The 21,958-nt window shown below is 33.9% G+C and overlaps 1 protein-coding gene across 2 annotated transcripts in view; it reads left to right on the top strand.

Moving 5' to 3' along the window:
* The window catches only part of ASCC3 (activating signal cointegrator 1 complex subunit 3), a 266,716-nt gene that overhangs the window by 147,933 nt on the left and 96,825 nt on the right, over positions 1-21,958 (top strand). For both annotated transcript variants that reach the window (XM_027632616.1, XM_027632609.1), the window contains exons 15-16: positions 18,145-18,336; positions 18,669-18,893. In XM_027632616.1, the coding sequence (XP_027488417.1) occupies positions 18,145-18,336; positions 18,669-18,893 (417 nt within the window). The remainder of the gene's footprint in view (positions 1-18,144; positions 18,337-18,668; positions 18,894-21,958) is intronic.

The following is a 21,958-nucleotide window of genomic DNA, read 5'->3' as shown; positions in this document are numbered from 1 at the left end:
AAACCAACTATAGAACATTTAAAAAAAAAATCTGAGAAACAGTATTCTTTTGATCCCGCAACTGAGATTTTTTGAATGAACATCATATAAATGCATATTTGGATACATCTTTGTACATGTAACATATTAGTAATTTTTGGCTCCTTTGAGCAAAAAAACAGAACTAGAATTAGAAATTATGCATTATGCTAGTGGGAACTAGACTAACAGCATCATGTTTTTGACAAGTCTACAGTATACACAAGCTGGGCATGAACTATTATGAAAATTGATAGGGAAAAAATGAAGTTTACTCTGTATTATGGAATGAAAATAAGGTATTATGGAATGAAGATAAAACTACTGAAAATATGGAAGGCAGATTTGGAAGTATATGGCTTCTTTAAAGCTGCTCAAGAGTGCAGATAGTAAGACAGCAGTACTGGGAGACTTTTGGATTTCAGTGCTCAACTACGAGTTCTTAGAAAAATTAACATTCACCATCCCTCTCCCACCAAACAGACCTTCATCTCTGGACAATATCAATACAAGTAGATAAAGAATTAATTTTAGCCAATAAAGCTTAAAAATGGAAAATTTCTAAACTTCTAGAACTTGAGATTTTATTTATATGAAATTGCAAGAAAATTGTTAGACTTTTGATAGAGCAAGGTCTTAAACTGATTCAGTTTTAGTATTCAGGTAAGACATACTGAAAAACACTGATACTGGAGTAAGTTTTTTACTAGAATGTTTTCTTCCTATCAAATATTAGCTTTACTGACTAGGTTAACCATCTTGAATAAGAAGCAGGTTTTGGTTTATGCTCTCCTATCTGTGGAACCAGCAGAATCTGCTTTCTGCTGCTGTGCAACCAGCAGAACCGATTTCTTCTCCAAACAAGTCATATATAATATATGCCCTACATATTTTAAGAAATTCTAAAAAAAGAGGAATCCTATGGCCTAGTATTTACCATACTCCAAATGGAGAAGCACTTCTAATGCATTCTCTAGAACAAGATGTTAAGAGAATGTTAAGAACTAGGGTGATATTTCTATAACATTTGGACACCAAATGTGTGGGATGAATTGGAATGAATTTCAAGGAGTGGTTTTATTCAACTTCAGACTTTTGTTGGGTAAAATAATTCCTAACCTGTAAGGAAGACTAGAAAAACAACAATAGACAGGCAGAACAGATCCTGTTTTGACATATTTGCGGATGATGTACATATGGCTGCAAACTTTTCCAAACGATTTGCACAACACTTTCAGATTTTAAAGTTTTTCAGCTTAGAATTTATATTTCTTGGTATAGTTCACATTTAAAACAGTTCTAATTAGACAAGTAAAGCTTTGCAACTTCATCCTCTCTTTGTAGAAGAATAATTTTTTCTTTTGATAATTAGAATAGTTAGGAGATGTTAGAAAAGATTTTAAAATATTGTGATTATTTTATAGAGTACGTGTATATTAAAACTAGTGTGTGATTATAGGTATTACAGTATCTTTGTATTTATGTCAACAATTAGTTAATCACCTTTGGTCTATTTTAATTTTAATAAAATATATAGTTATATGTCATCTTTTTAATAACAAATAATGTCAGCATATGGTAGAGTTGTCATGTTTCTGACAGTGTTCGTGCAGCCAGGGTACCCCATGCTGCTAACCTGCCCAGTACCTCATGAGTAAGCTTTTCACATTTATGTTTTGTGTCCCTTGCAATAGAAATCAAAATGTTAATATCTTCTGTAGCCCTCCTTCAGATATCTGATCTGCCCAGCCATTTAAAAATGTCTGATGAAACATATTTGAAGCATTACTGAAAATAGTCATTGCATAAGTTTTGCTTTATTGTGATGGTTTACCACCTTTGGAAGAAATGTGCATATGTTATTTCAGCTTCTCTGGTGAATATTTTCAGTGACTTAAGGCAGAAATTGAGAAAATATGAGTTACTGAAACAGATGTCAACATAAGCCAGCAAATTCCTTAAATATGAGAAGATTTTGATGAAGCTTAGCAAAAATTCTAAAATAAAAAGCAAATTGTCCATGTTTCCCAATAGATACAACAGGACTAAGACCAAAATGAAGTTTGCAGAGCTAAAAATAAGTTAAAAAAATTTTATCAAGATAACTTTTTCCTAGTAATCAATGAATATCTTCAGACAAGAAGAATAAATAGGACTAACATAGTAGTTGCTACCTAGGAGAAAATGTTATGTGTACAGTTGCTGATTGCCTGAACTCAACAAGGCCTGAAATAGTCTATCCTGCACACCAGCACAATACTTTTGAGTAGAAGAGTTTGTAGCATCTTCGTTCTTTGAGGGGCAATGTTTACTGATGGCTGCTCCGTTTTCACTAACAAATTCAACCTCCACTTTGGAAATCTTATACCTCAACCTTAAAAGAGTCAGAGTAAAATAGAGTAAAAGAGTCAGAGTTTCTGATACATTTTTCTTTTGAATTATATTGTGTTTTTTTCCAAATAAGAAAATGTAAGAGCTTCTATAAAAACATGTTTTCTATTCTAATTTAAAAATATATTATCTATTTGAATAATGCCCTTGAGCAGCGTTTTTTAAGAAGCCCTGTTGATTTTTACTAACAACTATGAGTACCTCTCATTTTCTATAGGAGATGCTCTGTGATTTATGAGCACTAACACTAGGAGATGAAATTTGAATTTGCCATGTTCAAAACTGTCATTATTTCTGTGTTTAAGGTTGTAACCTCTAGTTTAGTAATTAATGTGCTAGGGATTCCTGAAAAAAACTGTAGGAAATTAGTTCAACATTGACTTATAAATTTGGAAGTTCTCAAATATTGAGAACTGTTCACCAAATGCTAAAAACCAAGTATGGGATGGCAAACCCTGAGGTTTTTGATTTTAGAGTATCAAAAGCATTGCAAAAGGCTTTCTAAACTCTTTGTTGTAGTAGTAATGACAATAGTAATAATAACAATAATATAATAATAATAATAATAGTAATAATAATAGCAGTTAGCTCAGGAATCAAAGGCCATTGCATGAAAATGAGGATAAAAAATACTGCACATTTTTTTCTTTGCAGGTACCTCTGGCTTTGATATGCATTAATTTTGTAATCAAATGTAGAATTCTAGTGCCAAGTCTTTGATTCTTTTTCAAGTATTGTGCTCTGTATGTTTATCAAGGACAACAATCAGAAATTTGAAGTGTTTGAAAGCTTTAATATTGTATTTCTGTGCTTTCATTTAAACTGTAGTATTGCTGAATAATTCAACAGCGTCCTGGCTGGTTTGCAGTTGAAGGATGTCGTTGGAAAACATACTAAAACTAATGGAAAATAGACTGTTGGCTTTGGAGTAAGCCCTAAGGACACAACTTAATACAGCACGAAATAGTGTTTCACAGAGAAAACACAGCGCAGTGTTTAACTTTTTGCAGATGTGGATTTTCTGCAAGCTTCTGGAACTAAAAGCAGTAAGAAAATGTGAATTTGTCCCAGTGATTCAGGGATTAAAAACACTCGGATTCACCAGTATTACTTATAATTCTTTTAATGATCCTTTACACTGAGAAATTACTTTCTGGACTCTTGATTCAATAGTTGTAGCTTAGTTAAGAAGTGTTTGTACTGTAGTGTAGTATTGAAAACATATCCAGTTTCTTCCTCCATGGGCCTCCAATTTCAAAACAGCTATAATAGTTATTTTCAGGTGTTATCTAGATTTTGTTCCTGTGAGGGGGCATATTCCTTGAAGTAACCACCAAGATCTCTTGTCTAAGGAAAATATCCAAGATGATTGTCCTAAGAGACTCCTATATTTCCAGACTGCTATACAGATCTAGAGTTCATTGGTTCAGAATCAAGTATTTACTGATTACTGTCACATTTATAGATTTGACAGTCATAGTCCTATTTATTATTTTTTCCTACATGGTCCAGTTTCTTTAAATTTCAGATTTTCACACTTGTGGGAAAAATGGACATTAAATGAAAACACATATTTTTGAAACTAAAATTATTACAGAAATGGGTGGAAGGTTGCCAACAAAACTGACAACTATTAATAAGCCTGTAAAAGGAAAAATAAAGTGATAATTAAGAACATAAATAATATATCGGAAAAAATCAAGATCTATAAGATACTGTCCATATCCAAATTCATGTTCTAGGTAGAAACTTAATAGTTTTCATCATGAAACAGAACTAGTACTGGTAAGTAGTTGGAGACTAATTTAATCAGAAACAGTAAATAAGTTATTTCAGTTATAAATTCTAACTATCAAAAGGGCTTTGATTTTGGGAGAAATATGTGACTATAGCAAAATGATGTTATTATAGATTGAGCATGGAAATCTCTCATTGGAATTCTTTTTCCTCAGAATATTGAGGAACAAAGAAAATTTAAAATACCTTCAAAGTATTTTCCTAGTGTGGAAATAAATGTGTCTAAGAATAAGGGAGGTGAAACATATTAGTTACAATTTTAAGAAAACAGAGTCAATCGAGAGTCTTTATTTCATTTTCAGTCTGTTTCCAATACTGAGCAATGAGAGCCACCTTGAGGCCGTACCTTTTACTGCACATGTATGATGCTGATTTTATGGTCGGTGAAAGGCCCTTGATCCTTGTTTTCAGAGCATGTTGAAGACTGAGAATTAAAAACAAATACATAAATACATTCGACTTCCAGACATCTATCCTGAGGTGCAGCTCTCTACCTGACCTGAAGGATGAGTTCTTTATTTTTCTATGAAATTTCTGAGATAATTTTTTTCTTATTTCCTTCTTTATTCCTTTTCTCTTCTTGCATACATTAATGGATGATAGGATAAAATACAAGACAGATAAGATACATATGTAATAATTATAATTTGTGATATACTTGTATAGTATATATATGTATATTAATATAATATGGACTCAGTTCACTGTTGCTTAAAAAAAAAAAATTCTTGAACAACACATGTTTTAGGAAGCTAAAAAATTTGACAGTTTTAATCATTTATTTTTCTATATTTGTTAGTCATTGTTCTGATTACCAGAAAAACGGTTAATAGTAAATATGAAAAAGCAGTATCTATATCTTTGAAGTTTGTATTTACTCTTGTGAAATATATGTATGAAATTTGCCTCAGGCATCAGAACAGGGATTATTTGGAGAAAATGCATGAGGATTAATTGATTACTTCTGAACACAGATTAGCAAAATAGCTTTATGAGTTTCTGGTTTTTTCTGGGGGAGAATTTATTGTGACTTTAAAGGGGCCGATGTAAATATGGGAACTCGTCAGTTAAAGTAGCAATCTAGATTTCCCTGATTCAGTTTTCTTTTCTGTAGTATAGGTATATACTGTGTTGTAACGGTGGAGGTTGAAACAGTACCAGTACTCTACAAAGCCTTTTCTTTTGGAATTTTGAGGGGGTAGGGGTAAGGGATTTACGCTTACTTCTGATATTAGTGGAAACCTCTTTTCCTCTGTTGCTGAATTTGTTCTCAGGAATCTCAGACAACTTTGGGATCTCACAGTCAACTCATTTCATCAAACACAAAACTCTTCAATTTTAGTCTCAAACTAAAAATTAAACCAATAACCATAGAAATTGCACAGATAAGAAAAATCACTTAAGAACTCTTATCTTTTTCCTTGTTAGGGGAAAAATGAGATTAACTAAGCATTTAATCCCATTATTTTTCTTACAACAGGTTCAGAACATTTCAGTTATGGTATGTCCTTATCGGCTTTGTCACATGGAGAAAAACTGTCTCTTGTCATACTTTTAAGTAGCACTACAACTTGTACATCTGGTGATACCAGAGTCTGTGAATTTATTGCATCTTTTTGTCAATGGCAGAGAAAGGGCTATAGGAATGTATTTTTTTGGGGTGCATAATTATATTTGGAGTTTCTAACAAGTCTGAAATTAATGTATAATAAATAATGTCCCCTGAGCAAGTTGCCATTGTCATCAATAGAAGGGATGTAAAGTCTCCATTCTTACTCTTATAATGATGTTCTTCAGTTCTGTTATGTTCACCATTTAAAACGTAGGATGATCTGATTAATTTTAATGCATGTGTATCAGAATAAGCAGAGATTAGTGTGAAGACAGATAATGTAAATTCTAATTTGCTTGGAATATTGAGTGATAATTAAGAGTTATTAGTGATGTGTGCCATCTGGGAGTGTTGAGACAATGCCACCTGAGTCAGTTACAATAGAAATTTGAGGATTCAATTTGTCTTTTATTCTTTCCAGGATAATTCATGTTCATTAGTCTAAATTTGAAACATGAAGTGCTTTTCAGGCTAAAATTATAGCACGTGGGTTTTAGGAGACTGCATATACTAACTACAAACATATGATGTGTCTGAGCCCCTGTTGTAGTTGGTGGAGTTCACTGAATTTCGCCAGTGGAGCCGAGAGCATGCCTGAGTTCAACCCTGAGCAGACATAGGGCAGTCAGGGAACAGAAACGCTGTACAAGCCCTGCTGCTTGATTCCCATTGACTGTGAAGGGTACTCTGACTCCTCCTGCAGATGTGCAGATCTATATGTAGGCATCTACAGTGTTTGACCTCAAACTGAACCCTCCCATACCAAGCTGCTGTCAAGTGGCCTGTCTCAAATGGTCAGGCAGTTACTTTACTTTCTGCAGCTATTTCTCTGCACCAGACAGCATTAGCCAGCCCTCTTAACCTTCCGTACTTGCAGTATGCAGATCAAAGAAGTATGATGGAACTATCTCAGATGATGCCTCTTCAAAGAAGAAATACAGTAGGAAATACGTTCTAGGTTGATCTCAAGCATGAAAAGGCTATGCCAGGAGTTAGAAGTCATCAGTCTGTTTCTACAGATATTATCAGAAAGACTGTCTGGTAATATCAGAGAAAACAGGCTCAGTCAGTTTCCCTCTAGTCACTGGGAATAGTAGAGGTAAGACCAGTGTTATAGGTAAGCATAGCCCCTCTGCTTCCATTCTGTGTAAAATTTCTTTGACAGCAGAATTGGCAATTCCATATTTGGATCTCAAAAATCAATTTAAAAATTACCTGATGCCTAAATACAAAATTAACAGGAGATACTTTCATTAAGTGATTTTCAGATGTTTAGATTGGAATTTACAAAGTAAAATATTCTTATAGTGTAAACCAGTTTCTAAAGATGAGTGTTGATATGATCACTAGCTTTGCTTTGCAGTATGAATATGAGCCAGCAGTGTGCCCAGGTGACCAAAAAGGCCAATAGCATCCTGGCTTTTATCAGAAACCGTGTGGCCAATAGGACTAGGGCAGTATTTGTTCCCCTGTGCACAGCACTGGTGAGACTGCACCTTGAATCCCATGTTCAGTTTTGGGCCCCTCACTACAAGAAAGACATTGAGTTGCTGGGGCGTGTCCAGAGAAGGGCAACAGAAGTGATGAAGGGTCCGGAGCACAAGTCTTATGAGGAGTGGCTGAAGGAGCTGGAGTTGTTCAGGGTGGAGAAAAGGAGACTCGGGGTGACCTTATCACTCTCTACCTGAAAGGAGGTTGTGGCAAGGTGGAAGTCAGCCTCTTCTCCCAGGCAACTAGTAATAGCACAAGGGGAAACGGCCTCAAGTTGCATCAGGGGAGGTTCATGTTGGATATTAGGAAACATTGCTTCGCCAAAAGGGTTGTCGAGCATTGGGACAAGCCGCCCAGGGCACTGGTGGTGTCACTGTCCGTGGAAGTGTTCAAAAAAGACTTGAACATGGCACTTTGCAGTATGGTTTAGTGGGCATGGTGGTATTAGGTCAAAGGTTAGACTTGATTATTTTTGAGGTCTTCTTCATCCTCTCTGTATTTTATATTATTATTTATAAATTATTTTGTTTATGTTCCTTTTATATACAACATAGATTTCATGTGGGCTTTCAAAGTGCAAAATGAGAAAATCGAGCACCAACTAAAAGTTTTAAAAGTATATGTCACACTGATTCTCATTAAAAGTTTGTTCGGAGTGCAAGAGTCAAAGGTTCTTCACTCCTTTTTATTCTGATTTTAATTCATAATTCAGTATTACCATTTTGAAACCACTGAAATCTGATATCCTGGTGATAACCCTGTAGTGTGTATGTGTTACGTAACACTCCAAATATGATATTTGCCTTGGCACTGAACCATGGTGTGTGGTTCAGTTCTGTACAGTCAGATCAAGTGATTGTCTTTATCTAGGAAAGCTATTAATATGTCTTGAATATGATTGCAGTGTTAGTTATAGAACTCTTTTGTTTAGATAGTATTAGTTTTCAGTCTTAAAGTAGGGAAATAACTTTTTTATTGTTATGTGTGACTTTACTTCAGTTATTTTTGTTACTTCAAACAATATAAAGATACTCTGTTCTAAAGTGTAATTTCTTCAAGTGGAATTGTATAGATGAATATATATACTAACAAATAAATAAATAAATATTATACACACTAATTTTAAGGCAAGTGTTGGCATTGTTTACTATTTGCTTTCCTCCTAGAGTCCAAACACCCCAACAGATACATGATATGAGTACAGCTTCTACATTAAAAATTTTGCAAAACCTTTTGAGATTAGTCTGTCTTAAAAGATGTCAGAGTTGTGAAATAAAAAGCATTTTTAAGGAGACTAAATGCGTGAAGGATGTACTGACTTGAACAGATATGACTATTAACTGTACAGAAGAATGTTAATGTAATGAAAATGTTAAAGAAAAGGAAGCTCACAGTATGATATCTAACACTTTTGAACAGTCATTAGCATGAATGTATGCAAGATAAGTAAACAGTGTGAAAAATGGAAATTAATCAGGGTTGGAGAGGGACTGTGGATGCAAGCCACCGAGCAGCTCTCCACTCACCTGTTTTATGGTGCTGTGTTAAGTGAGAAACAAAGTCTCCTTACCTCTTCGCATAGCAGGTAATTTAGTCTCCATGGTATGTTTGATATGTGAGATATTTTCTTATATTTCTTCTGAGATCTATCTGCTCTGTGGTTAAGACATTTAAAGTTATCTTGATGAAGAAACTGCATATCCTGCTTCAAAATAATAGTGTAAAAATTACAATAGTTTAACAATAGCAAGCTCTTTGGTTTTTCAGAGGATTTCTAATCTAGTTTACAAACCCCAAAGCAGATCAATGAACTAACATCAAAGCAATCTTTTTTCTCAATTCTCTGTAAATGTATTATAAAAATTCCTTGAGCAATAAAATAAAGTATTTGCCCAAAATATCAGCCTTGTAGGGGAGGTGTATATGCTAGGTTAGGTATATGCTTAAAGAATTGTAGATGTAGAAAACAGTCTTTCAAAGCTACATTTAATTATACATAAATGTGTTCAGCTCTGTGATTTCTAAACTTTATGAAGCAATTATCTTGTAGGCTTCATGAAGTACAAAACATAATGTCAGTAAGTAACATAAAGTATTGGTACTATAAAGGCTGAATTTGAGGGGAGGTTTGTTTTGGATTTTTTTTAAGAGAGGAGGGTATTAAAACCTGATTTTTTTTTTCAGTAGATAGAACTTGAAACTATAAAGGACTTCATAATTTTGTAGAGTTCTGTGGGAAAATACCCTACATTTGAACAGGATCTGGCTGTAAAATTAAACTCTATGGAGGTGACTGCACAGTTTTTCTTTCATGCATCTGCTGGTTTCCTCTGGCACCAAACCTAATAGTTGCCTCAGTTTAGCTGACAATCTGTCTCTGAATTTCCAACTCTACTGACCAAAAGCACACAGTAATATAAACCTTCTTGTTCTGTCACTTATTAGATGCTACTTCTGCGCCCTTCTAGATGTGTAAAGACATCACGTTACCTTTAAAACTGACTGTGAATGGTGTTTAATAATCCACAGGATTCACAGTTCTGCACTGAGGTTGCAGAATTTGAGAGTAGCCTGCTAGTATTTTGGAATAAAACTAACAGAAAAGACAACAGAGTTGTCAAAGGTGTTAGTAATAATCAGGTGGCAGTGTTCATAATTAGTGTAAGCCTTACAGATGTTGTTTCTAAGATGTGGATGTATATTTTTGTCCTGAGGGTACAGTGGAAAAATTTATGAAGCAGTAAGGCAAGGAAATAATTCTGGGAGAGATAAGGTTATGGAAATCTGATGAAGCATGCATTTGAGTTGGGACAAGGGCACAAAAAATTTAAAATTCATAGGAAACCAGGTTTCACTGGTCCCGCCACTTTTAAAGGTCTCTTGGTTTCAAGAGATTTTTTTTTTTAAGTACTTTATCAAATAAAGTAATTAATTATCACTTAATATAATTAACCAGTTGTTACTATATGAACACTGCAAAATGAAAATAATAAACATGTATAATCTTTCATATCCTGTAGAGAGTTCTGAGAAGTGCTTGTCTTGAAAGATTTAACATTTGGGGACCCTGAACTAAAAGTGTTATTAAGGAATCTTTGAAATTCTTTTAAAATAGCAAAGGCACAGGGGAAATAAAATGTCTGTACTTCTAAGACGTTTAATATTAGCATACCAATAAAAAAAAGAAAACCTTTATGTGATGCTAATTATATCATGAATTTTCTTATGGGTCTTCATATTACACAAGTATCAGTGAAAAAACTTGGTTTTATGGCTGCAAATAGTCTGATGTTCCAGTTTGTTTATGGTTTTTTTGTTGAAGTTCAAGTTACATAGTTCAAATTATTTAATGAGTGGTGAGTATAATTGTAACATTTTTTAGTTTAGGAATTTCTACCACTTAATTTTTGACTTGCGGTTTTTTTGTATTGTCTTCTTAGAATTATTATGGTTATTTTCTGTGCTATGTAGAGCAGAATTTAGAAAACTGAAGAAACCAAGCCACAATACCAAATCAAAAGACTTTTAATGCTTAGTGTTCATCTCTCTAAAACTTATTTTCCTGGTTTAAGATAAATTTCAGCTTTTCATGGTCATACATAATGATGTAGTCTAAAACTGTTTGAAAATACTATAAACTACTAACTCTTGTTGCACATTTCCAATTACCTACAAAACTTGTAAGAGAAATTCCATTCTTCTGGAGAATCCTCAGTGTGTCACTTTGCATAGCTGTGAAGTTGGGTGGACATTTGTGCTTTAATTATGAAATGAGAAATACGCTTAATGTTCACAAATTTTTTTTCTTGCTGGGTTAATAGAGTCTCAGTCAGTACATTTTTTGAGAAGGAGTTGCACTAAAAGTCATTATGATATGTAATAAGTAATCTGCAGCAGTATTGGAAAGAACTTGAAAAGACTTTCTGCTTTCGTTGTCTGTGACTGAAAATACATTCAGTGTTGCCATGGCTCAGCAGAAATGCAGTTTTAAGTATTACAAAGCAAAGGAGGTGTTCTCAAATATAACAAATATTTATATAGACACCATGCAGTATCAGTTTCCTGTTGAAGCAGAAATATCGAAATCTTTGCACAGTTAAGCACAGCAACAAAAGTTTTAAGTAGGTCTCCAGAGGTTGTCAGTATTCAAAGTGAAACCACTACAAATTCATCCTTACATGTCATCAAACTGTCTCTCTCTATCAGTTTCTTTCCATGCTGTATATCTTCCCTACTGGCTAATTTTCAAACACCATACTGAAAACTTCTGCTGTCAGCAAAACAGACCAAGATTGATGTTTTTCTCGTCTGTGTACTCCAAGTGTTTAACAAATATGACAACAGAACTTACTGTCTCAATGGCTGGAGAAGAATAGATACCTTGCTGTGCTTTACATGTATCACACATCTGTTCCCAGAGAGAGAATGGTTGAATTCTAAGCAAATAAGAGCTCTGCATGATTTTGCATGCAATTCAGAATTGTGATGTTATACAGTTAATTCAGTCTTAATTGATATGCATTTTGTGGTGTTGTTGTTAAACTGAAATGTTTTGACATTAATAAGGTCAGTTAGATTAATAAGATTTGAGATTATTGAGTCACATATTGCTGTTCACTGTGATGTCCAGATTTTCATTATACTGAAGCAATACAGAAATGTCTCTATATCATTTTTATTGCACTTGCTATAAACAATAGCGTGTTGATGATGCTTATCATTGTACAATATATGAAAAATACTATTATTTTTACTGATTCTCACTGAGAGGTGGAGCTTAAGGTGGGTCATTATAATGAACATTTCCTTTCTATCTAAATCTACTGCTGGAGTTATTTTTTTGTTCTTAAACCCTTTTGTCTGAGAATCAGTAATCCATTCAGTTTTAAGACAGGTACCACAGTCGAACTTGAAGTGAAATGTTAGGATACTTTGGTCTATGTTCTAAAATTTTGGCTGAAGCTGAGGTAATGTGTTGTCTATACAAATAGTTCCTTTTTTTTCTTTATTTCCTTTTTAAACTAGGGATTAAGTGAGTTAATCTGAAACTATGTCTACATCCTCCATGACTTGTAAATCCATCATCTGTACGTGGTCAGACTTGCATTCATGATTCTTTCATTCTTGGCTTGTCTGGCTGGCTCAAAAATGTAACATTTTAAACATTACTCTAAATTTCATAGCTTCTCTTATCAGTGAGGTTTGTAAACACTTATGATTTGTTGATTATAGATCTGAGGAATCACAGATTTAATGTTTACCTCATGTTCAAGGTTTTTAATCTGATTGCTATTCTTCATCTTCCCATGGAATATTTCATTCTCTATGAGCCATGTAACTTTTTCAGTAAAAAAAGGTGGGGCTGCTATGATGTAACAGTGTACTGTAAAAAGAACACACTGAATAAGGCAAGACATTTCTGGACAGCATACCAGCCCCTTCTTTAACTGATAGTCATCAGCCCCTAAGGTGCCAACTGGATGAAACACAGCTTTGTGGAATAAAGAGGTTAGCATCTGTGATAAGACCAGGGCAATGGAAAAAATGTGCCAGAAATTTTGCCTTACACTTCCTTTCTTTCTGAATCAAAAAGAGAATAAAAGTATAATTTATGGGATTTTTTTAAAAAACACTTCTGATTGGAGCGGTCACACTACTCTCCTTTCTTTCTCCTTCAAAGGTATTTTTAGAGCACTTCACAGAACTTACTGAGGTGATATCATTAAATTGATCAGATCAGTAACTCACAGGTTTAAAAAATTCTAACTTTAATACAGTGAACTTAAATCTCCAGAGAGAGACAATTAGATTATTGACTCTTCCGGGAGACATTCAAACTGATTCACATTTGTTTGCTAGAATTACCATCTTCAAATACTGTTTTGCCAGGTAACAACTAATTATAACTCAGTAAAAGAGTAAGTGTTGGACAGAGGTATTACTTCAGGATAACGGTACAAAATTAATAGTTAGATACATTAAAAAAGTGCAGATGTAGAAAATGAGTGTGCATACTTATTAAGTAGAATAGCGTATTGGGCAGCCTGCATATCTCCAGAAATGATCTGCTAGGTCATGCATGTCGTCTTGGTGAGCAGAGCTCTTGGTAGTCTTTGGGTTCTTCACAGGAACCAGCTGCAGTGAGTGAAGCTACTGCTGCTGCTGTTCCCAGGAAAGAGCAAGGAAAGTAATGTGAGTGTTTATCAACACAGAAGCTGGATCAAATGTATTGAACTGTTGGGTATCTTTTTGAAAGTGACTGATTTATAACTTTACAGAAGAGCTTCATGATAAATTGTTTGTCTCTGATTTAGTGTATTACTATGTTAACTAAGTACTAATAATTTTCCTGTTCCTTGCTGTTTATGTACTTGCTCTAACTAATATTAAGGAGTCTCATGTTTTTTCCCCTGTAGCAAGAAATTATTATATTTTGAATTCATATTTAAATTTAAAAAAAAACCTTCTTATGATTTTATTTACACTATCTAAGTTTTGGTCTTAGCCCTTTGAAACAGCAGTTGGAAATAAAATAATAAAACTTTTATGTATGTAGATAAATTAATAGGCAATATGAATGTAGTAAATTCTGAAGATCAAAAATGGTGAATGATCATGCAGTCCTTTGATCATTTCTTTCCATTTCTCTGAGACCTAGATTTTATATTTAAGGAACGGGAATAAACCCATGGATGGACTCTTCAACTTCACTTTCCCAGGTGGCCTTTACTTTCAGAGTAGATGGGCAACTTCTTCCAGCTTACCTTGATCTCATAAACTTTGAAAGGCAATCAGTATTTTTTAAATGAACCAGCAGAGCAGATTCAGCAGTATTATTAACATGAATAAGGCAGAGGAGACTTTTGTCCTGTTGGGACTTAAAACAGTTTAGAAGTTCAGCCTACAAATTACATTTTTTGATGTCTTTAGGAAAGTTACAGATCAGTTGTTTTGGATATAATTGAATTGTATTCATCACACAGTAGTAGTACAATGAAAACTACTCTTCATTGAAGGATGCAGCAAAAGATACCTTACTTTCTTTGGTTTAGGTGTCTGTGGTGTCTGTGTTGTCTGAGCACCAACACTCATCAAATGAGGCTAATGAGGCCTCAAAATTAAGAGCTAGTACTTTGCAGGGTGTCAGGACAGTACAGAGAATGAAGGATGGGAGTAAATTGCTCAGAATTGCTCAAACCAGTGAAGAAATGTAATGCTGCATTCTGAACAAACAGCAAGTGCTGCCCTATTGTGAACTCAACAGAAAGGAAATTAAAATGATTGAATCATATGGTCACAAGCATGAAGTTTTGCTATAGTAAGGAGATCATCAGAAAAATGCTAGAATAGACTGTGCCAATTTCTGTTATTGAAAGAAAATATATCAGTCAAAAACTGTGTTGTTAGTGGGAAAAACTACCAACATTCAAAATTGCAAACAATATCTTCAAAATGAGGAAGCAGAAAGGAAAAATAATTTACAGAAAAAAAAATCCTAGTAATTAATGGTGATGTACTTTATCTGTCTGAGAAAAGTGTAGCAACCGGAGATCTATAAAAAATACATAAATTCATGTGTCACTTATAAAGAAGGAATTTATTGTCAGCTGCTTCTCATAATCAAGTTTTATTAGTCTTTTTTACTTGCTTTTTATATACAATAAGAAAAAAGATATCTATAGGCCTATTAAAAATTTCTTTCTTTGGTTCACAGCATCAGTATTTTAGACAAAAAGCATGCAGCTTATAGTTCTTTTGATAGCTTTGTGATACCATATGCATGAAAAGGGTAAGGAAAGGTGTTGTCTTTTGTAAGTCTTTAGCTGAAATACCCTAAAGTTTGGTTAATTTTTTTGTTCTATGTATGCATCATTTCTCATTAAAATTAAGCAGGGCATTTTTCTATGTCTAATTGTGACATTTTTATTGTGTCAATCAAAAACTGCAAGAAATTCAAGACATTCAAGACATTTAAAGTAGAAATATAGGTGGCAGCAAGTTAAACTAGGAATTTATTTAACATACTGTTTTAGATGCACGCACACTCGTAAGCAAAGGTCATAAATCTGCAGCCCTCTTGAGCAATAACGGAGGGGAAAGAAAATCAATTCTAATCTGGAGACCAGTGCTAGACCTCATAATAACAACTTCTCCATACACCTGAGGCACTTAGTAACATTTTGTATAAATTTTAAGCAAAATCTTTTAGTCTGTAATAAAAAATGGGGGAAGCAGTATAATTTTTTATAGTTTACTTCCTTTATTTAGTAATTGTTAGTTTTGTTGTCTCTGCAACCATTAACATCCAGATTTAATAGAATAACCCTACAATTCATTGCCACAAGGGCTTAAAAGGTTTATTTGCAAATATATTGCCATTAAAGGATATACTGTGTGAGCAGTCTTTCAAGCCATCACTGAGATATGGGATTTATTTTTTTATTTTATTTTGTCAAGTGTAACTTTATAAAAGTGGATTGTGTCATTGTTCCTGAACTAACTTGCCTTGTATCTTAGTAATTTAAAGTGACCACAAATTTATAGAAAGAAAATTAATTTGATTTCTGTGCAGTTAATAGAATCATGCAGAATAATTAGTAATTTTATCTCTTTGGCATTTGGGGTTTTTTTCTGTGTCAAAAGTGGGCTTTTTTTTCATTAAAAAAAGTTCATCATCTTCTCTTTTAAAAAAAAAATATTTCATGTATTTCTAAGCTGGTTAATGTGTAACCTGGAAGTCTGGCACTACATAGATTCAATAAATGAACATGTGACAAAATCTGTGCATATTAAATATTTCAAATATGTTGTTTTAGAATATCTGATAGATTTTAGAAGTATGTGGACATTCTTTCTAAATGGAACTAAATGGATTTAGGTGCATCTACATATTTTTAAACAGTTGGTTAATCTTAAGCTTGTAAGTAATTGAATTATAGTCAGACTAGCATTGCCGTATATTAATGTTTTCTGTCACAAACTCTTCTCCTTCCTCTTCCTTTTGCCTTTATTCACAAGTTCCTTTCTCTCAAATTGGTGAAACTGTACTTCCTAAAACCATTTACAAATACAGTTTCCTTCTATCTATGGTACACAATTTTAGTATTCTTATTTTTCCATCAGTGTATTGCCCTGTATTTCAATCACATTAAGCAACATAATCAATCAAGCTACAAACAAAGGTATGCAATTTTTAAATTGTGGAGATCTGAAAGCAAGATTTGACTGTTTCAGCTAAGATTACAATATTTAAAGTGTGTAATTAATCACATAGAAAGATTTACTTTATTTAAGACAAAAGCTAATTACATTGTTAAATGCTTACACCACATTCCAACTGTAATCAAGATCAATCCAAATTTCTGAGTCACAGGTATTCTCAGTGAATTTTCCACAATCTTCCATGAGATTCCTTATTGATAATCAATAAATGCAAACTTTGGTGCATCTGTGTTCTTTATGAAATCCTTGTTTCCATTTGTTAGTTCTTAAAGAATAAGCTTCATGAACTGCAGAGCCACTTTCTCAGTTTCTTATTTATTCATTTTCAAGCACTACAGCAGTTAATTAAATTTGCCAAAAAGTCATGTGTAGTTTAAAAGCTGAGTTTGATTTCCTTTAAATGAATAGTAAATAATTACTGCTAAAGCAGGAAAGATCAGATATGGAGAAGCTGGATAATTGAGAAACTGAGAAATGTGTTTTTCCTATAATATTTTTTTTCGTGTCCTCTTTTATAATTACATTCCCGTCTCCCTATTTATTTCTGTGTTTGCAGAGATTTATTGTTCATGTTTGGCAGCATGCCAGTAGTGTGAACCATATTTTGCTTTGCTTTACCCACTCTGTATCCCATAAATCAACTTTTCAATGGCTGTGTGTCAGGTACCGGTAAATGTGAAGATATGATAATATCAACAACAATAATAATAATAATCTGAATTTACTTGGAATTAATTCACTATAATATACAGGGCTGAAAATACAGTGAGAATCAAATACTACTTAACCTTCCTGTGATCTATGGAAAGTGGAGATTCTCTGCTGACAAAGAAATCTGGTTTAGAGAAGTATTAGAGTCACCATTACCACAACCCTCCTGGTGTCATATTTAGCAGCAATCGATTTTAGGAGGCAGTGAGTGCAGCAGCTAGGAATGTGGAAGAGATGGGAGGAAAATCAGAGGTGTTTGTGGCAAATCAGGGAAATTAATTTTTCATAACTTAGGGTCAGTGTTCAGTTTAGGTGAAGCACAATAAAGCCAGCACCCAGAAATAATACTCACAGACCTCATACCCTGTGGGAGGCTGGAGGACTTGAGGTTTTGCAGTCTTAGATCCCAGCCTCCTATGCATGAGGAAGGTAAAAACGAGGGGTGGATGAACAGTTTGATTCCACTGTGCCCCACTGATGCAATGGCTGGTAAAGTATAGTGTGTGGCCTGCTGCCTTAAGCCTGTCCTAGCTGCCTAGAGAGTCTGAAAGAATTGCTTTTAAGGAAAAGTGATACGTGATTTCTCAGTTTCAGTGTTACTCACTATCTGTTAACTTGGGTCTCTGTTTCAGTGAAGCAATACTTTAGTACAAGGATTAAACTTCTTACAATTTTTTACAATCTTTTAAACAATTATGCGTATTCTTTGGAAAATAAACATAGAAAAATTCATTTATATAAAACTCTGATATATTGGTGTTGATGAAAAGTCTGACATGCTAGGAATAGTTTCTTTCATATGACTCACAATAATATTCAATTTTTTCCCTGTAATTTTTTAATACAATACTTCTTGTGCTGTAATTGGAAGTGAATTTAATTATTTTTCTTGTCCACTCTAGGTACAGAGATCCAGAAATAAGCAGTTACGCGAGCTGTTTCCAGATGGATTTAGTATTCATCACGCAGGAATGCTGCGGCAAGACAGAAATTTAGTTGAGAACTTGTTTTCTAATGGACACATCAAAGTCCTAGTTTGTACAGCTACACTCGCTTGGGGTGTCAATCTGCCTGCTCATGCTGTTGTTATTAAGGTAAGAGCTTCCCCTACTCTGCAAACAGGTTGTCTTTTTAAAAAAAAAAAACCTGTAAAGGCATATAGGTAGCAAGATCTTTATTGTGAGTTTCAGACCTGGAGGGGAAATGTCTGATTGACTCGAAATGTTATTTATATCTCATTAAACTGATTCTCTCCAGTGGGAGTCTAGTTTGTATAGTAAAGATTTAAATATATCAAAGATTAGGAAAGGATTAGTTAAAGTACACTTCTGAAATCATGCTATATTTGCCTAATTTCAGTATTCAGCTCATCAGGATTATATTCATGTGTATTTATGTTAATTTTTATTAACTTTTCCTCAACCAGGGAACACAAATATATGCTGCAAAAAGAGGCTCCTTTGTTGACCTTGGAATTTTAGATGTCATGCAGATATTTGGTCGAGCTGGACGGCCTCAGTTTGACAAATTTGGAGAAGGCATCATTATTACAACTCATGATAAACTCAGTCATTACTTGACTCTTCTTACTCAGCAGAATCCAATCGAAAGCCAGTTTCTTGAAAGCCTTGCAGACAACTTAAATGCAGAGGTAACATTTGATGCATTTAGAGAAACTAGCAAACTTTAAAGGGTTGACATTATTTGAAACAAAAATGCTATATTTTCACACTTAATAAAATTTTCATTGTATATATTTTATTACTGTTATTCTGTAGGTGTGTATGATTAAGAGGAGTGAACTGTTACATATGTGCAAATGTGGGGCCTTTTACAAAAGGCAGTAGGATGGGGGGTCAAAATACGATTAAGATAAAACTGTAGAAACACAACATTTACCTTTTAATCAGAAGTGCTGCATTACAATTTAGTAAGCATTCTGCCTAACTGCAAATTAAAATCCACAAAAAATTGCAACCTGTCTTTCTGTATATAAACAAATTCATATATTTGACTGCAGTACAGGAACAATAATGTACTTGGCTTGAACTCCTTTTTCAAAGGCACTGGACATTTTTTCAGTTAAAGTCAAGCAGTTCAGCTAAACTGAAATGTCCAGGGACATAAAATTGATTATCTCTCTGAAAGATGTATTTGGTCTATTAGTAATAGTCTTTTTAAGATACTTGATCATTTTATTTGCATAATTCTTAAATATTTGTTTATTTTAGCTTTTCCTGACTTTGAAGTCTATGCATTATTGAGTCATAAATAATCATTTTAAGAGGATATTCTGAAAATGAGCAGAAATTGATACAGTGACCTTTGAAAAGGTTGAGATTCATTCCTTGATTCTTTTCAAATCACAGAGTTTGATCATTCATGGTTTTGGCTGTTTGATTTTTTTTCTTTTAAGGGGTTTCTTCATAAGTTGTTTCTTCAGTTCCTGTTAACGGGAAAAATCTCTGCCCAGGTACAGTCATACATCAGACACAGAATAAGGTTTAACTGTATTCCAAGTACTTCCACACACAAATGTAGGGGAATGAAAATATTGACACCTGTCTGTGCTCACAGCTCCCCCTCTTTCCCTCAAGGCCCTGGAATGGTCTAAGAACAAGGAGGGAGAGAGAAATTGATCTCCCCCAGAACATGATACACAAATGTAATTAAAAGGAGACATTCGTAATTTTCCAATTTCTCTTTCTACCTCAAAGAAAAGAGGAAAAATAAGTGGAAGGCATACATGCCATGAGCAGATGTACTGCTCTCAATCCTTTCCTTCTGACAACACTTATGAACCTGGAAATAGACACCTCTGAATGTTCTCTAAGTGGAACTGGATGGATATTCAGTTATTTAAAATTGCATAACAGCAATTTACACATTAGCAGTAATAATTTAAATCCTAAAGATTTGTTGGTTTTGAAGGCCAGAATTACCTGTGTTATTGTTCAGCACCCTGATAAGTCAGGAGAGATCTGTACCTTTTCAGGAGGAAAGAATCCAGCCAAATTTCATAGAAAAGCTTTGTTCATTTTCTTGAAATAGACAAAGTAGATGAGGAAACAAGAGTGGGACAGTCTTTTCCTCACAGCAAATGATTTTTCTACCTTTTTATTTTTTTAATGTTAGAAATTTAGTCCTGCTGTTTTACAGAAGGCCTTCAAGTTAGTGAAGAATTACAAAGACAGTAAAATAATAAGTCCCTGTTGTGAACTGGGTCAGAGAAGATCTCTATGACTGACATACCGTGAAAAGCATATGGAATAGCTATATTCTGTTTTTCTTTCAGGCTTCATCTGTATTGCTCAAACAGTCTTAAAAGGTGTGTGGATGTGCAGGTGTGCCCACCTGTCTTATATCAGGAATTTCAAGAGCTCCAGCATAAAAGCTGGCTTTTGTTTGGAAAATGCTTTACTGAGATACCGTAAAAAATCTTGCTGATTAGTTTAGCAAAAGAAATTCTCAAAGGCGGTACAACAGCTCTCTATAGCTAGCTGGCATTAGAAGTAAATACGACAAAGAAAAAAAGATAATTTTGACCAATGGCAATACAAGAATTAATCACCCTGCCCATAAATAAGGCTGCCTGAAATGTGAGATCTGGAACAACCTGTCTTCTAACAGTAGAGGACATGCAGGAAGTCTGATTTTTTTCTATGCTGAAAATTTTTATAGTAAGTGATGGTATGAAAGATGTGATTGTATATGAAGAATTGAAGATTTGACTTGTTGAACCAGGAGTCCCAATCCTATTCCATTCCTCTCACTGAGAATGCTTAGCTGAGAAAGTATGAGATGTAACCTATTAATTTTCAATGTGTGATATTCTTTAGAGAGATAGAGGTTTTTAATGGGGAGCATGTTTTTCCTCTGATCTGAGCTGTAATTTCAAAATACACATATTGTCCAGCAGGGCCAGAAAGTGGTGTTTTGTTTTTTTTTTGTTATGTTTGTTTTTTGTTTTGTTTTTTGGGGGTTTTTTTGTTTTGTTTTGTGGTTTTTTGGGGTTTTTTTGTTTTGTTTGTTTGTTTTGGGGCTTTTGTTTTTTACATATTTGGTTATAATTGCACTTCAGGATTCCTCTTCCCTTCCTTTTTTTCCACTGTGAAGATATTTTAAGTCCAAGGTATTTATTTTACAGGACGTATTTAGAATGTCTTAACAAAATATAGTTTAGCAAATGTCCAATTGTATCTTGTTTGTTTCAATATGTCGCTGTACTGGATAGAAAATTAAGGTGCCAAAATGCTGCTAGCATTGACTTTGGTGCAGTTAGGACCAAAAAAATAATACTGAAGGTTGAACAGACCTGGTTGGTTTTTAGGGTATAAAACTATCATAATTTATCTCAGGTTCGTGATTTCAACAGAAGTTTTCAAAGGTGGTACCACCTTCTCTTTATTTTCCCCTCTTTTCCCTGCATTTAATAGTAAGTACTCATCTAGCTTAAATATTGTTAAAAAAAATATCATTGAGACTTGGAAAGGTAAATACCATTCTCTTTCATCAGGTGAGTTTGGCCAAATGGATACTTAAGGCAGAGGGAAAAAAGGCATAAAAAAAGCAAAATATTCAAGGGAGGAATGGCTCTGTGAGCTTAGAATAGTAATGTTAGCAGCAATTATAAACCAGTAAATGTCCAAATAAAAAACAATTAGTTGCAGCATTTTCAGATAAGACTGACAACAGCAAAAGCAATCTTACTCATGA

The sequence above is a fragment of the Corapipo altera genome, unplaced genomic scaffold, assembly GCF_003945725.1.
Source record: "Corapipo altera isolate COAL_440 unplaced genomic scaffold, ASM394572v1 2b, whole genome shotgun sequence".
Classification (NCBI taxonomy): Eukaryota; Metazoa; Chordata; class Aves; order Passeriformes; family Pipridae; genus Corapipo; species Corapipo altera.
This window is presented reverse-complemented; position numbering and strand designations above follow the sequence as displayed.